We start from the raw sequence: 19,132 nt of genomic DNA on the forward strand, positions 1-19,132 counted from the left end.
ATCTTTTTATTCTTCTTTCCTTACTACATACTTGTTATTTCTGACCATGTGCTAGACCCTATTTTATAAAACTTTAGATATAATTTAAGGCCAGATTATTTTATCATTCTCCAAAGAAAACTCACTTGCTTCTGCTAAGCAACTGAGAAAACCAGCAATCCAGATGTATTAATCCAATTTCAGGATTCTGTCTGAAGATTTTCTGAACCAAAATTATGACTGCACTGTCTTGACTCAATTTCTAACAAAAATTCTCACCTCAATTGTACAACCATTACCTATTCAGGTAAAAGTTTTGGTTAGGCAATTTGACTGGTTATCCTTTTTAATGCAATGGCTAGGTAAATATATTCATATGCTCTATATAGATTACAGGCATGTACATCATTATATACGCATAGAGTTGGACTTCCATATCTGTGGTTTCTGCCTCCACAAATTCAACCAACAATAGATCAAAAACAATAATTTTAAAAATATAACAATACAAACAAAAAATACAGTATAACAACTATTTATATAGCATTTACATTGTATTTGATACTATTAATATAAGTAATCTAAAGATTTGAAGTATACAAGAGGATGCACCTAAGTTATGTGCAAATACTGCCATTTTATATAAAGGGCTTGAGCATCTATAGATTTTGGTATCCATACTGAGGCCTGAAACCAATCCCCCACAGATACCAAGGAATGACTGTATATACTTATTTATACTGTAACCTAGGCAAAAATCATTTGAGGTAGAGTTCACAAAAATATCCTTTAGCACAATGGGTGACATGGATCAAATATTCAATAAAATATAAATGACTATGAACTTCAAAGAAGGAAATCCATACAGAAACAGTAGCTCCATCATTTATCAGTGAGGAAAAGTGTATCCAAATAAGAAAGTGCCTAGACCACTTTTTCCACAATTATGGCTTTATATGTCTTGATTACAACATAAAGATTCAATAAACTGGGACTGGTATATCATAACCACCCTCTCCCAATGAAATAATGATGAAAGAAACAAGACACACAGTATATCCAACAGTAATCCTCATACAAGCTAACTTAGGAGACACACTGTAGACATCTCAACTACTACCCTATAATGAGGATTCAAGACAAAGTCCACTGCTCCAAACTACCAACACTGTGCTATTATTCTTCTCCCGTGAGTCCTTTTTTTCAAAATTTCAACTTTTATTTTAGATACAGAGGGTACATGTGTGGTACCATTATCTGGCTATATTGCTTGATGCTGACATTTGGGTTATGGATCCTGTTACCCAGGTGGTAAATATAGTACCCAACATGTAAATTTTTCCACCCATGCACCCTCACTCGCTTCACCGTCTAGTAGTCCACAGTGTCTACTGCTCCTATGTTTATGTCGATGGGTGCTCAATGTTTAGCTCCCACTTATAAGTGAGAACATGAGGTATTTGTTTTTTGTTCCTGCATTAATTCACATAGGCCATATGCCTCTATGAGTCCTTATAATCAAACTCTTAGAATTACACATGGCCTACTAGCTATTATTCTTTTACTACGGTATAAGAAAAAGTGCATGCAAGGATGTTCTTGCTTTATTTATAATAACTTACAGCTCTTGCAATACACTAAATTTAAATATACAAATTCATGCAAAATGTAGAAGAAAACATAGTTGTTACATCCCATGTCCTTAACACTGCACTGTATCCTAGAATGAACAGTATGTTTGTTCTAATAGCCTAGCACCATCATACTCTAAAATGGAAAGGTCTTTGTTGAAATATTTTATGCAATTCTAGATGTTATATTTTAAGAAGAAGATTGACAATATGGAAAACAGTCAGAAAGGTAACCCAAAACATGATAACATCTGTGAAATATGTACACGGAGAGTTTATGTAAGAAATAGGAGTAGTTGATCAATTAGTGAAAAAATGTTGTCATTGATAACCGTCTAAGACCACTGAGCTATGTTACAGAATAGGGATTAGATTGTTTCTGAGATCCTCCAGATAATAAAACTACAATACATGGGTGGGAACTATAAAAAGACAAATTTCAACTAAGTACATGTAAAACAATGTTCAAAAATTTAAACAATATAAAACGAAAATAGCAGTCTTGAAAAGCATCAGAAACTTTTAAACTAAGTTTTCAAGGAAAGACTAAATGCTATGCTATCTTACTGGGAAGAGGATAAGAATAAATAATAATGTTTAAATTTCATCCAAATCTAAGATTCTATTCCTATTTAGAGTTACTTTTCTGACTTCATTATTGCTTTAAAAATAATTATAACATGAGTTGATATGTCAACCAGTCTATCATCTATAAAGTTTATACTTTTCCTCACCATTATGATGAGAAAGTTTTTAAAATATGATACAAAGAATCTGTTAATTTCCTAATTGATTTTAATTTTACTGGCTTCAATAATGGTAAACAGTTTCTTATCCAAACTAAATTCACAATGGCATATTTAAATTTACAAAACTGTATTTTACCTAATGGAACTATAAAAACTACCTCATAAACAGCACTAACTTGACCCCCTTACTAATGCCCACTAACATGAAGGAAAATTCCCAGACAAGTTTTACCAAAGAACTCCACCCAGTGTGTACCAGAATGGCAGTGGCGTATCCATCATTTATTTATCACTTAGTTTTAAATTAAAATAAATTATACAATCAAAGTCTATTATATACCTCTAGAAGCATACCTTCAATCCCATGCTCTGGTGCTACCAAAATAAATAAACACATACATACAAATATGCATGCATGTCCATTCATGCGTGTGGATGGATGGATAGATAGATAGATAGATAGATATTGATCTATGAACCAAGGAAAACTTCTGTCTTAATTTATTCTCTCTCATACTATTTTCTGGAAAAGGTAATTACAAAGTAAATTAATAGTTTTAACATCTTTAAAAAACACTTAGAAATACAAGTGTACCATGCTTACTTTTTCAAGTAATCCAACTTTATGAAGAGTATTATAAAATCAATTATGTCGATATAGAAAGACTGCTTTAAAACAAACTATACAGAATATAATAAAATTAAAAGTCAAAATTTGTTTCTCAGTTATTATTGTTCACTGTAACAATATGAGCATCATATAACACATGGCTAGAAATGTTAGAAGAAAACAATGAATGAAAGCATTGCAATGCCCTTGTTAAAAACTGAAACTAGGGTACCCCTTGACCATGCTCGTCCAATCCTGTAGACCCACTCATTCTTCTAAGCAATTTTTCAAATTAGTGTAAATAACTCCAGATTCTCAATGAGCAAACATACATAACCATAGAAAACATAGTTATTATTTTAGGGTGTTAGTAATAAGTATAAATGCTATCATTCTGAATGACTAATGACATTTCTATGATGTTAAATTAAAAATTGAATATACTTGCCTGACCAGGGTAATATCCATATCCTTCTGGATAAGTTCAGTCTGTTTATTACTCAACTGTAATGATAGAGCATTATATTTACTCTGTGATACTTCAACTTCTTTCCTTGCTTCAATTAAATTGTCTTCAAAGGCCTAAAATTAGAGTGCTTATATCAATAATCAAACATAATAACAATAAAAATTAAAAAAAATAAATAAAAAGAAAAAATCAAACATAATACTACATGTAACAAAACATCTGTTATATTTAATTATTCTACAAAATGACAGAGAAAAACTAATATCGTTTTAAGTTTTTCACTTACTTAAAATAATTTTAACACAAACAATAACTTTTATACCAGTCACAGATTTTTTTTTTTTCAGAAACTTAAAAATATCATGGCCTCTTGGTGTAAAAGTTAAGAATTTGAAGCAAATAAACTAGAAGATATGGATAAAAAATGTAGTTATTAAATTATTGTGCAATAAAGTAATACATTAGCTGAACAAAAATGAACTCATTTACTTCAATATTAATCACAACAAATTATAGACATTTACTTATTTCCCTCTTTTCTCTGTTTGAAGTGCACATACACAGATACATTTCAAGAAGAAAGGACAGTGCTTCAAAGACATCAGAACAGTTTTTCAAAGTTTGAGACTCAGATCGTGTTCAATTCTCTTGACTGTAGTGAAATTTACCTAAAGTTCTTGAAAGTTGATCTTTTCCTCCTGATCATTCTCTAATCTTTTTTCATTGTGAAAGGATTTTAAAATTAGATGTCTCAAAGAATGTATTATAAAATTAATTTTAATTATTTTTGCAAAGAACTAAATATATATCTAAATAAAGTATGCCAACAGAAACACCATACATTCATTATTTCCAAACATAAACACCGAGTTTTAGGTAAAGCACTAGAAATTCCTATTTATCTGTAAAAAAAAAAAAAAAGAGACAATGATGGATAACAAAGGTAGACAACTAGATGGAGGAAGGAGAGGAAGACAGAGGGGAGAAAAGAAGGGCAGAAGGAGGCAGGGAGGGAAAGCAAGCCTTTTTAAAAACTTACTCTATCTTTGTGCCCAACATATACAGAGGTGGCAGATGTTCAACTACTGACAGTTAGGACTAAATGCATTGTTACGCTTACCAGGGGAAAGAATCCAAACTCAGACAATGAAACTGGGGACTACAGAAGGGTTCTCATACTCTTAAAAAGAAGCCAGAAACAGATTGTGACTGTGGTCTGGAGACACAGAAGAAATTTTTTAACACACCACAGATAGGGTCTGTGTAAAGCTGCTCATCTCAAGATTCAATCTGATTTCTGCCAAATATCAGGGAGGGACAAGATGCCTCAGGCTGGAAAGAAGATCTAGCTCCTGACTGAGGTACCCAAAAGTACCAGGAACCTCAAAATATCTTAAAAGGGATAAACGAACACCAGGGTAGAAATAGAGGATGGTAAAACATTCCTATCAAGACAAACCCTTCAAAATCTAACCTTCAAAAACAGAGTCAATGAAGTGAACAATCAGAAATAAACATTATCCGGCCAGGCACTCACGCCTGTAATCCCAGCACTTTGGGAGGCTGAGGCGGGCGGATCATGAGGTCAATAGATCGAGACTATCCTAGCCAACATGGTGAAACCGCGTCTCTACTAAAAGTGCAAAAATTAGTTGGGCATGGTGGCACGGACCTGTAGTCCCAGCTACTCGGGAGGCTGAGGCAAGAGAATTGCTTGAACCTGGGAGGCTGAGGTTGCAGCGAGCTGAGATTGCACCAAAGGAAAGAAAGGAAGGAAGGAAGGGAGGGAGGGAAAGGAAGAAAGAAGGAAGGAAGGAAGGAAGGAAGGAAGGAAGGAAGGAAGGAAGGAAGGAAGGAAGGAAGGAAGGAAGGGAAAGGAAAGGAAAGAGAGAGGAAGGAAGGAAGGGAGGGAGGGAGGGGACACTATCCTAGTGAAATGCAAATATGGGAACCAATTGAAAAGAACTATAAATATGCAGAATATAGACAAATATTATGAAGCAAAAATGGAACAACCAGGCAGCTAAAGTGAAAAAACTATTTTACGTTAAGAGTAGACACAGAGGAACCAAATAAAAAATTATTGAAATAATCCAGCCAAAGCTGATGGTGGCTTGATAAGTAATAACAGAGGTGGTGAAGAGTCAAATTTAAAATATATTCTGAAGGTAAAAATGACAGGACCTGTTGATAAGTGTCTGTGGAGTTGCAAGATAAAAACAGGAATTAAAGATCTCTCGTAGGGATATGGCCTGAGAGCAAAGAGGTGAATGGTGGGTCCATTCATCATGATAAAGCTGACTACAAGAAAGATAGGCTGAAAACAGAAATCCAAATGTCAGCTTCTGGTGGATATAATATATGTATTTTAATCATTAGAAAATACTAGAACAAGTTTTCCAGTAAGTATAAAAATCTAGAACAATTTTTCATGAAAAACCTAAATTACTACAATGGAATCAAGAATAAGTAACACAACTTCATTTGTAATACTAAGCAAAGAAAGAAAGAAAACGAAATAGGAAAATGCACCCCTCAGTACAGGTGGTCCTAAAGCTAGCCCTCACACAGAATTCCAGCCTGGGTTTCCATTTTTGGAAGGTCAGTGAACCCCAAATCTGGAGCATGACTTATGGTGGGCCCCCACAAGTCATGCTCCCAAGGTAAAAAACAAAAATAGGGCCGGGCACGGTGGCTCATGCCTGTAATCCCAGCACTTTGGGAGGCCGAGGCGGGCAGATCACGAGGTCAGGAGATCGAGACCACCCTGGCTAACACGGTGAAACCCCATCTCTACTAAAAATACAAAAAATTAGCTGGGCGTGGTGGCGGGCACCTGTAGTCCCAGCTACTCGGGAGGCTGAGGCGAGAGAATGGTGTGAACCTGGGAGGCAGAGCTTGCAGTGAGCCGAGATTGCGCCACTGCACTCCAGCCTGGACGACAGAGCAAAAAAAAAAAAAAAAATAGAACTCCTTTCTGAAGGAAATGCCCTTGATATTCACACAAAATTAAGGTAAAACTTTTCATTGTTTCCCACTATATATTGTTCAGTTTTGAGCCATGTGACTATATTACACATTCTAAATTTAAAAATTCAAAAAAAGAAAAAATAGAAAATTTCAAAAGGATAATTTAAAAGGTTACAAATATCAACACATTTAATCAATTATGTAAAGCTGACTCACAAAAACACCTTATCTGGTCCTAAAGGTTTAAAGGAAAGGTTTATAAACATTTCAATAAATGAATAACCCCCATCTTGTGGGAAACGTTACACAGAATTTAAAAAGGATGTTCTCAACTCATTCTATGAAATGACCTGTTATCCAAGTTATAAAGGGAAGGACATAAAAAGGAACATTTCAAGGCAATATCACTTAGGCATATAGATGCAAAAATCCAAAATAAGCTATACTAGTATTAAAGGAAGATTTGGGTAATTTATTGAGATTACTTGGTTTCAGAAATATAAAGATGGCTTAACGTTAGAAAATCTATTAATATAATTTACCACATTAAGAGATTAAAGGAAAAACAATATGAACATGCCAACAGAGTCAGAAAAATCACCAAAACAATCCAACACCTTACGATTTAAAAACAAAAACAAAAAACTAACAACAAAATAGGAATACAGAATAATTTTCTTACTTTGGTAATATGAATGCCAAAAATCAGCAAATATGATAATTAATGGTGAAATGTTCATTAAAAAATCAAAGACAAACTTGTTTTATATTAAAATTGTCCTGGGGATTTTAGGTAATATACTAAGAGAAGGGAAAGAGAAAAGACATTAAATATATAAATATTAACAGAAAGAGTAAACCATTCTTATTAGCAGCCAATATGAGCTTCCACCAACAAACAAAAACAAAGTGTAAACACTTAGAGCTAGAGTTGAGCAAGATTATAAAAGACGACTGTGCAAAACTCAGATGATTTTCTATATAACTAAACATTTATAATACCAACAAGAAACATAAAATAACCAGAAATAAATCTTACAACGAATGTACAATATAATTATATGAAGTCAAAAACCAAAAACACTTGTGTGACTCACTTTATTACAATATTCCCTTTATTGTGGTGGTCTAGAACCAAAATAAATAATGAAATAGAGGAGTAGAACAACACTATAGAACAAATGGAACTAAAAGAATAATACAGAATATTCCACTCAACAACAACAGAATATACATTCATCTTAATGGCACATGAAACATTCTCCATGATGGACCATAAAACAAGGCTCAACAAATTTTAAAATACTAAAATTATATAAAGTATTTTTTCTGATCACAATGTAATAAAAGCAGAAATCAATTACAGAAGGAAAACTGAAAATTTTTCATCCACGTGGAAATTATGCAAAACATTCTTAAACAACCAATTGACCAAAGAAGAGATCATGAAAGAAAGAAATTAGAAAATACCTTCAGACAAATAAAAATGAGAAAACATACCAAAATCAAAACTTATGGGATGCAGAAAAAGGAATGGTAGGAGGCAAGTTTATAGATGTAAGTGTGTAGTACATTAAAAAGGAAGATAAATCTCAACAACCTAAATTTACACGTTGGAAACAACTAGAAGAACAAATTGAACCAAACGTTAGCAGAAGAAAGGAAATAAGAAGGATTAGAGTAGTGATTAATTAAATAACAATAGAAAAAAAATTTTAAATAAGAGTTGGATTTGGAATCTTTAAAAATTGATAAACCTTTAGATAAATTAGATTTTAAAACTCAAATAATTATAAAATAGAATTAAAACAAAACCATATGATCATCTCAATAGACACAGAAAACCTTTTGATAAAATCCAACATCCCTTCATGATAAAAACTCTTGACAAACTAGGTATTGAAGGAACACACCCCAAAATACTACAAGCCATCTATGACAAACCCACAGCCAACATCATACTGATCATACTGGCAAAAGCTGGAAGCATTCCCCTTAAGAACTGGAACAATACAGAGATACCTACTCTTTTTTTTTTTTTTAAGTTCTCGGATACATGTGCAGAATGTGAAGGTTTGTTGCATGGGTATACATGTGCCATGGTGTTTGCTGCACTCATCAACCCATCATCTAGGTTTTAACCCCAAAATATGCATTAGGTATCTGTCATAATGCTCTCCCTCCCCTTTCCCCCTACCCCACAACAGGCCTCAGTGTATGATGCTCCCCTTCCTGTGTTCATGTGTTCTCACTGTTCAACTCCCACTTATGAGTGAGAACATGCAGTGTTGGTTTTCTGTTCCTGTGTTAGTTTGCTGGGGATGATAGCTTCCAGCTTCATCCATGTCCCTGCAAAGGATGTGAACTCATTCTCTTTTATGGCTGCATAGTATTCCATGGTGTATATGTGCCACATTTTCTTTATCCAGTCTATCACTGAAGGGCATTTAGGTTGGTTCCAAGTCTTTGCTATTGTAAATAGTGCTGCAGTAAACATACGTGTGCATGTGTCTTTATAGTAGAATGATTTATAACCCTTTGAGTATATACCCAGTAATGGTATTGCTGGGTCAAACGGTGTTCCTGGTTCTAGATCCTTGAGGAATCACCACACTGTCCTCCACAATGGTTGAACTTATTTGCACTCCCACCATCAGTGTAAAAGCGTTCCTATTTCTCCATAGCATTGCCAGCATCTGTTGTTTCCCAACTTTTTAATAATCGCCGTTCTAACTGGCGTGAGATGGTATCTCATTGTGGTTTTGATATGCATTTCTCTAATGACTACTTATGATAAGCTTTTTGCATATGTTTGTTTGGCATCATAATGTCCACTTTTGAAGGAGAAGTGTCTGTTCATGTCCTTCACCTACTTTTTGATGGGGTTGTTTTTTTCTTGTAAATTTGCTTTAGTTCCTTGTAGATTCTGGATACGTTTGTCAGAATGGTAGACTGCAAAAATTTTCTTTCATTCTATAGGTTGACTGTTCACTCTGATGCTAGTTTCTTCTGCTGTGCAGAAGCTCTTTAGTTTAATTAGAACCCATGCCCACTCTTACCACTCCTATTCAACATAGTACTAGAAGTCCTAGCCAGAGCAATCAGTCAAGAGAAAAAAATAAAAGACATACAAATAGGAAAAGAAGTCATGTTACCCCTTGTCACTGATGATATGATTCTATACATAGAAAACCTTACAAATTCCACCAAAAAGCTCCTAGGGAATACACAATTTCAGTAAAGTTTCAGGATATAAAATCAATGCACAAAAATCAGTAGCATTTCTAAATGCCGACAATGTTCAAGCTGCAAAGAAATCAAACACAATCCCATTTACAATAGCCACAAAAAATAACAAAATGCCCAGGAATACATCTAACCAAGAAGGTGAAAGATCTTTACAAGGAGAAGTACAAAACACTGCTGAGAGAAATCATAGATGACAAAAACCAATTGAAAAACATGCCATGCTCATGGATTGGAAGAATCAATATCATTAAGATGGCCCTACTCCACAAAGGAATCTACAGATTCGATGCTATTCTTACCAAACTACCAATGTCATTTTTGACAGAATTATAAAAACTATTCCAAAATTTATATGGAACCAAAAAGCCCAATTAGACAAAGCAATCCTAAGCAAAATGAACAAAGCCAGAGGCATCACATTATCCAACTTCAAACTATACTACAGGGCTACAGTAACCAAAATAGCATGGTATTATTGGTACAAAAACAGACACAGAGACCAATGGAACAGACTAGAGAACGCAGAAATAAAGTTGCACACCTACAATTACCTGATCTTTAACAAAGCTGACAAAAACATGAAATGGGGAAAAGACTCCCTATTCAATAAATGGTGCTGAGATAACTGGCTGGCCAAATGCAGAAGATTGAAACTGGACCACTTCCTTACACCACACACAAAAATCAACTCAAGATGGATTAAAGACTTAAATATGAAAACAAAAACTATAAAAACCTTTGAAGACAACCTAGGCAATACCATTCTGGACACAGGAACTGGCAAAGATTTTATGATGAAGACACCAAAAGCAACTGCAACAAAAATTGACAAATGGGATCTAATTAAACTAAAGAGCTTCTGCATAGCAAAAGAAACTATCATCAGAGTAAACAGTCAACCTACAGAATGGGAGAAAATATTGACAAATTATGCATCTAACAGGCTTCTAACATCCATGTTTAACATCCAGAATCCATAAGAAACTTAAGTCAACAAGCAAAAAAACAAATGATCCCATTAAAAAGTGGGCAAAGAACATGAACAGACACTTGTCAAAAGAAGACATACAAACAGCCAACAATCATGAAAGAAATGCTCAAAATCACTAATCATCAGAGAAATGCAAATCAGAAATACAATGAGATACCATCTCACACCAATCATAATGGCTTTTACTAAACAGTCAAAAATAACAGATGTTGGAGAAGCTGTGGAGAAAAGGCAATGTTTATACATTGTTGGTAGGTTTGAAAATTAGTTCAGCCACTGTGGAAAGCAGTTTGGAGATTTCTCAAAGAAATAAAAATAAAAATAGAACTACCATTTGACCCAGCAACCCCATTACTGGGATTACTCAGTAGCCAAAGAAAAATAAATTGTTCTACCAAAAACACACATGTATTTGTATATGCATCACAACAGAATAGCAAAGACATGGAATCAACCTAGGTGACCATCAATAGCAGACTGGATAAAGAAAATATAATACATATACACTATAGAATACTATGTAGCAGTTAAAAAAATTATATCCTTTTCAGCAATATGGATGCAGCTGGAAGCTATTATCCTCAGCAAAGTAATGCAGAAATAGAAACAACAACAATATTGGAGAACTCATATTTCTTCATTTCAAAATGTATTACAAAGCTACAGTAATGAAAACAGTATTGTACTGACATACATACATTCATACAAACCAATGAAAAATAGCCTAGAAATAAACATTTCTATATGTGCTCAAATCACTTCTCACAAAGGTACCAAGACCGACTGATGACTAAAGGGCAGCCTTTTCAACAAATGTTGCCGGAAAAACTAGATATGTGCTCACAAATGAATGAATTTGGGCCCTTACACCATATACACAAAAGAAAAAAAAAACCTCAAAATAGATTAAAGACCAAAATATAAAAGCTAAAACTAGAAAACTCCCAACGTAGCAGAAACGCATCATGATTTTGGATTTGGCAATGATTTCTTGCAAATGACACCAAAAGCACAGGCAACAAAAGCAGAAACATAAAATTGGGACTATGCCAAAAACATACAGATGGTACTACCTCAAAATTGAAAACTTCTATTCACCAAAGGACACAATCAACACATTAAAAAGGCAACAAAAAGAATTCAATAGATACATCTCCAAAGATGACATACAAGTGGCCAAGAAGCATATGAAAAGATGGTCAACATCATAATACAAATATGTTCAACTGGGATTTGTCCCAGGGATGCAGGGATGATTCAATATATACAAATCAACAAATGTTAACACCTCACATCAATGAACTGAAGGACAAAAATAATCTGATCATCTCAATTAATACAGAAAAATCATGATAAAATTCAACACACCTTCATTATAGAAACTGTCAACAAACCAGGCAAACAAAGAACATGCCTCCAAATAATAAAGATCATATATAACAAACCCATAGCTAACATCATATTAAATGGGGAAAAATTAAAGACCTCTCCTCCAATAATTTAAACAAGACAAGAATGCCCAGTTTTACCACCTCTAGTCAACACAGTACTGGAAGTCCAAGTCAGAGCAATCAGGCAAAAGAAAAAAAAAAAAAAAAAAAATAGAAAAGACATCCAATTTGAAAAAGAGAAAGTCAAACTGTCCCTCTTTGCAAACAACATGATCTTATATCTTTTTCTTTTTTTGATGACTCTACCAGAAAAACTCTCAGAACTGATAAATTCAGTAAAGTTGCAGGATACAAAATCATGTACAAAATAAGTAGCATTTCCATACATTAGTAATGAAATAGCTGAAGAAGAAATCAAAAAAGCAATTCTACTTCCAAAAGCGACAAAAAACACAAATAAATATCTGGGATTGAATTTAACCAAGGAGGGTTAAGATCTCTTACAAAACAAACAAACAAAACACTGATGAAAGAAATTGAAGAGGACACAAACAAGAAAAACATATCACGCTCATGGGTCAGATGAATTAATATTATTAAAATGACAAAACTGCCCAAAGCAATCTAGATTCAATGCAATCTCTATTACTACCAACATTATTTTTCACAGAAATAGAAAAAACAATTCTAAAATTGATATGGAACCAAAAAAGAGCCTGAATACCCAAAGCAATCCTGAGCAAAAGAACCAAGCTGGAGGTGTGAGACTATCTGACTTCAAAACATATTAGAAGGATATACTAACTGAAACAGCATGGTATTGGCATAAATATAGACACATAGACCAATGAAACAAAACATAGAACCCAGAAGTAAATCCACCAATTCACAGCTGACTGATCTTCAACAAAGCTACCAAGAATATACATTGGCGATAGAATAGGATAGCACCACTTCAATAAATGGTGCTAGAAAAACTAGATAACCATGAGTAAAAGAATGAAACTGGACACATCTCTCACCATACAACAAATAAACTTAAGATGGATTAAAGGCTTAATTGTAATACATGGAAATATAAAAATACTAGAAGAAAACATAGAGAAAACTCTCCAAGACATTGGTCTAGGCAAAGATTTTATGCCTAAGAACTCAAAAGCACAAGCAACAAAAATAAAAATAGACAAATGGAACTATATTAAATAAAAACCTTCTGCACAGCAAAAGAAAAAATAGGTTGAAATTCAGCCTACAAAAAAGAGACAGTCTTCAAAGTAGCAAGAAACCTTTTGAATGAGTTAAAATATTTGCAGATTACTCAGTCAACAGGGGACTAGTAACTAGAATCTACAAGGAACTCAAAGAACTCAACAGTTTTTAAAAAGTCACATTTTAACATGTGCAAAAATGGACATTTCTCAAAAGAAGATATACACATGGCCAACAGGTATATGAAAAATGCTCAGCATCATTAATCATCAGGAAAATGCAAATCAAAACCATAATGAGATGTCACATCATCCTAGTTTGAATGACTGTTATTAAAGGCACAGAAAATAACAGATGTGAGGATGCAACAGTGTATATAACAGAACTCTTATACACTGTTGGTGAAAATGAAAATTAGTGTAACAACTAAGAAAAACAGTATGGAAATTTCTCAAAAAAACAAACAGAACTACCATACAATCCCGCAATCCCACTACTGGGTATCTATCCAAAGGAAAATAAATCAGTATATCAAAGAGATAGGTGGCTGCAACTGAACATTTATTGTGGCATTATTCATAATAGCAAAGATATGGCATCAACCTAAGTATCCACAAACAAACCAAACTAATGCATAAAGAAAATGTGGTGTATATATAAAAATGGAATACTACTTAGACATAAAAAAGAATGAAATCATACCATTTGAAGTAGCATGGATGGAACTGAAGGTCACTACATTAAATAAGTCAGGCAGAGAAAGACAAATACTGCATATTTTTACTCACATCTGTAAGCTAAAAACCTTATCTCATGGTGACTGGGAATACAGTGATAGATACCATATACCGGGAAGGGAAAGTGGGAGAGTAGGGATGTATAAAGGTTGGTTATTGGAACTAATATGCAGTTAGATGGAAGAAATAAGTTCTAGTGTTTGACAGCACACTCAGGTTCCTATACTTGGGAACAACGTCACGTATATTTCAAAGCAACTGAAAGAGACTATAAATGATACCAACACATAAAATTGATAAAAACTCAAGGTGATGGAGACCCCAAATACCCTGACTTCATCATTACAAATTACATGCATGTAACAAAAACTCACATAAAGCCCATAAATAGGTAGATTATTACATATCAATGAAAGGGAAAAAAAGGAACAAAATACACACACAAAAGTAATTCTGGAGCTGAAAAATACAACTGAAATAAAATATTCACTAGAGGGTTCAGCAGCAGATTTCAGCACAAAAAGTAATTAGATAACTAGAAGATAGAACAATTAAAATCATTGAGTCTGAAGAGCATAAAGAGAGAAAAAAGAAAAAAAGTGATCAGTGGGACACCGTCAAGCAGACCAACATACATATTATGGGAATCCCTACAGGAGAAGGGACCAAGAAAATGGTAGAAATACTATTTGAATAAATGATGGCCCAAAACTTCCAAAATGTGATGAAAGATATGAATCTACAAATCCGAAAACCTCAATAAACTCCAAGTAAGATCAACAAAATAGACTCATGTTGAGATACATTATAGTCAAACTCGTGAAATTCAGCCTACAAAAAAGAGACAATCTTCAAAGTAGCAAGAAAGAAGTGACTCATCACATACATGGGATCCTTAATGAGAGTAAAAGCTGATTTCTTGCCAGAAACCATGAAGTACAGAGGCACTGAGATAACATATTTAATGTAATAAGGAAAAAACAAATATTAACCTTGAATCTTCTATCCAGCAAAAACTGTCCTTAAAAGGGGAGAAATTAAGACATTTACAAATAAAAATTGAGAGAAGTCATTACCACTTCACCTGCACTACAAGCAATGCAAAATGGAATCCTTCAGATTGAAATGAAAGGATGAAAGGCAGTAACTCAAATCCATATGAAGAAATAAAGACTTCTAGTAAAGGTAAATAGGTGAGCAAATGTAAAAGCCAGTATTACCTATTTGGCTTCTAATTATCCTTTTTATTTCCTACATGATTTCAAAAACAAACACATAAAAACTATATAAACTACATAAAAACTATATAAATAATGTATAAACTTTTTATACATTAAGTACACATGTATAAGATATAATTTGTGATAACAATAACATAAAATGGATGGACAAAGCTGTAGAGGAAAAGAGTTTTGTATACTATCAAAAACACTTTGTATCAATTCAAATGTTATTGCTATAAATTTAGAAAGATGTGCAATCTACATGGTAAACACAAAGAAATTATCAATAACATATATACTAAACAAATAAAATCGAAATGTGTCACTAGAAAAAATCAACTAAGGAAAGCAATAACGGAGGAAATGAGAGACATAAAAAGCTGTAAAAAGAAAAAATGGCAGAAGTTAGTTCTTCCTCATTAATAATTTCTCTAAATATAAATGAATTAAATTCTCCAGTCAGAAAAAAAGTGATTGGCATAAGGTATAAAGAAAACATTCTACAATGATATATTATCTACAAAAGACTCACTTTAAATCCAAAGGTACAAACAAGTTAAAAGGAACATGATAGAAAAAGATATTCCATGCAAATAGTAACCAGAAGAGAGCTGGGGTAGACAGAGTCATATCAGAAAGAAAAGTCTTTAAGGCAAAAATGGTTACAAGAGACAAAAAATCTAATAATCAACTTATTGAGAAGTTATAACAATAATAAACATGTAGGCACCAAACAACAGAGCCCCAAAATATAGAGAGCAAACAATTAAAGAATTGATAAACAGAAAAATTTACAATAATAGTTGAAAATTCAATATTCCACATTAAATAACTGAAAAAGCATCTACATGGAAGGTTATTAAGGATAAAGATGGCTTAAACAACATTACATACTAGATACACCTAGAAGGCATATACAAAATACTGTATCCCAAAACAGCTGAATAAACATGCTACTCAAGCACATATGAAACATTCACCAGGACACACCATAAGTTAAGCCATAAAATAACAGACAAAAAATTTTAAAACAGTAATGTAACACAAAGGATCTTCTCTAAATAAAATGGAATGAAGCTAGAAATCCACAGCAGAAGGAAAAAAGGAAAATACACAAGTATGTGGAAATTTAAAAACACACTCAGCTGGACGTGGCAGCTCATGCCTGTAATCCCAGCACTTTGGGGGACTGAAGAAGGCAGATCATGAGGTCAGAAGATCAAGACCATCCTGGCTAACCTGGTGAAACCCCGTCTCTACTAAAAATACAAAAAAATTAGCCCAGTGTGGTGGCAGGCACCTATAGTCCCAGCTACTCAGGAGGCTGAAGAAGGAGAATGGTGTGAACCTGGGAGGTAGAGCTTGCAGTGAGCCAAGATAGCACCACTGCACTCCAGCCTGGGTGACAGAGCAAGACTCCATCTCAAAAACAAAACAAAACAAAACAAAACAAAACAAAACAAAACAAAACACTCAAAGAACCAATGGATCAAAGAAGAAATCACAAGAGAATTAGAAAATATTTAGAGATGAAATTAAAGAAACACAACACAACAAAACTATAGCATGTAGCAAATGCAGTTGCTCAGAAGGAAATTTATAGCCATAAGCCTTTACGTTTTAAAAAGATGTATCTCATTAATATCCTAAGTTTGTATCTTGAGAACCTAGTAACTTAAGAACCTAGAAACAGAATAGCAAACTAAACTCAAAGATAGAAGAAAATAAATAATAAATATTAGAGTTGAAATTTTAAAAGGAGAAGGGATGGAAAAACAATTGAGAATCAAAGCAGAAGTTTATTTCCTTAAAAGAATGTTCAATTTTGCAAACCCTTAGCTAGACTACTAAAGAAAAATAAGACGCAAATAACTAAAATCCAAAATGACATAGAACACTACTATTAACTATAAAAAAAAAAAGATTATAAGATAATAAAAAGAATTATTAGATATATTACAATGAATCCATCTGATTCTGGGCTTTTCTTTGCAGACTTTTTGTTACTGACTCAATCTTGCTACTCATTACTGGTCCGTTCAGGTTTGCATGATGCTAAATACCTTATAAAATGGATTATTAGATAGAGTAAGTATTAATAAGGAAGCTGCCATTTTATTATTTTTTCTTTATATATATAAAACAGCAATTTTGTCCTTCATTTCTTCTATTATTGATTTTCTTAGTTGATTTTTTTATAGTGACATATTTTGATTCCATTTGTTTATATATTCTATATTTATATAATAAATTATTAAATATAATTATAAATAAAATATTTATAATTATAAATAAAATAATATTTATAAATTATAAACAATTTTCCATCAAATTGAATAATTTAGATAAAATGGACAGATTGCTAGAAACACCTGGATTACCTAAACTGACTCAAGAAAAGTCTTAACCAATATAACAAATGAAGAGACTGAATCAGTTATCAAAACCTCCCAACAAAGAAAAATTCAGGGACAGGTAGCTTCACTGGTGAATTCTACCCAACATCTGAAAAAGAATACCAAACCCTCTAAAACTGTTATAACAACTAGAAGAGGATGTAAATACATCCTAACTCATTCTGTAAGGACAACATAATCCTGATACCAAAGCAAGTGTAAAATAAAGGTATCTCAATAATGTAAGGTTGGTTTAACATCAAAAAAATCAATTAGTAGAATACACCACACCAGTACAGTGAAAGACAAGGCTGGGTGCAGTGGCTCACGCCTATGTAATCCCAACATTTTGGGAGGTTGAGGCAGGTGAATCGCTTTGAGCTAAGGAGTTCGAGACCAACCAAAGTAACATGGCAAAACCCTGTCTCTACAAATAATTAGCCAGGCATGGTGGCTGACGCCTGTAGTCCCAGCTGCTTCCAAGGTTGAGGGTGGAGGATTGTTTGAGCCTGGGAAGCAGAGGTTGCAGTGAGCTGAGTCATCCTGCCACACTCTAGCCTGGGTGACAGAGTGAGACCCTGTCTCAAAAAAAAAAAAAAAAAGAAAAAAGAAAAAAGAAAGAAAGAACAGAGAAACCACATGATCATTTCAATAGACGCAAAAAAAAAAAAAAAAAAAAGTAAAAGTATTTGGCAAAATCCAATATTCCCTTCATAATGAAAAACACCTGATGGGAGAAAGTGGCGCAAGATGGCTAAATAGAAGCCTCAAGCAATCATCCTCCATGCACAAACACCATACTGAACAACTATCCACACACAAAAAAGTACCTTCTTAAGAACCAAAACTCAGGTGAGCAATCACAGTACCCGGGTTTAACATCATATTAAAGAAAGAGGCACTAAAGAAGGAAGGACAGACAGTCTCAAGTAACACACACAACCCCTTCCCTATCCCCCGACGGTAGCTACATGGTGCAGCGACAGAAATTGTGTTCTTGGGAGAGGCAGAGCACAGGGACTGTGGAACTTTGCACTACAACTCAGTGCTACTCTGTCATAGTAGAAAGCAACATGGGGCAGAACTCAGCTGGCACCATGGAGGGAACATGTAGACCAGCCCTAGCCAGAAGCAAATCTCCCAACCCAGCAGTTGGAATCTGAGTTCAGGCAAGCCCTGTCACAATGAGCTAAGGTGATCTGAGGTCCTAAATAAACTTGAAAGGCAGTCTAGGCCACAAGGATTGCAATTCCCAGGCAGTCTTGGTGGTGTGCTAGACTCAGAGCCAGTGGACGTGAGGTGCATACCACCCAGGGCAGCACAGGGAATACTTGTATCACCCATCATCTAAGCAAAGGCAGTGCAGCTCACAGCTCCAGGAGACACTCGTACCTTCTGCTAGAGGAGAGGAGACAATTAAGAGGACTTAGTCTTGCAACTTAGACACCAGCTGAGCCAAATTACAATAAGGCACCAGGGAGTGCCCTGAGGCACCTATTCCAGGGCCTAGCTCCTGAAGAACATTTCT

The 19,132-nt window shown here is 34.1% G+C and overlaps 1 protein-coding gene across 6 annotated transcripts in view; it reads right to left on the reverse strand.

The window, feature by feature from the left end:
• The window catches only part of CNTLN (centlein), a 369,272-nt gene that overhangs the window by 231,738 nt on the left and 118,402 nt on the right, over positions 1–19,132 (reverse strand). For 4 of the 6 annotated variants that reach the window (XM_055294179.2, XM_055294183.2, XM_063609088.1 and 1 more), the window contains exon 6: positions 3,418–3,551. In XM_055294179.2, coding sequence (XP_055150154.1) covers positions 3,418–3,551 — 134 coding nt within the window. Of the gene's footprint in view, positions 1–3,413; positions 3,552–19,132 lie in introns of all 6 variants that reach the window. The other 2 variants (XM_055294182.2, XM_055294180.2) reach the window with 1 other exon arrangement.

Source organism: Symphalangus syndactylus, chromosome 9 (genome assembly GCF_028878055.3).
Source record: "Symphalangus syndactylus isolate Jambi chromosome 9, NHGRI_mSymSyn1-v2.1_pri, whole genome shotgun sequence".
In the NCBI taxonomy this organism is placed as follows: Eukaryota; Metazoa; Chordata; class Mammalia; order Primates; family Hylobatidae; genus Symphalangus; species Symphalangus syndactylus.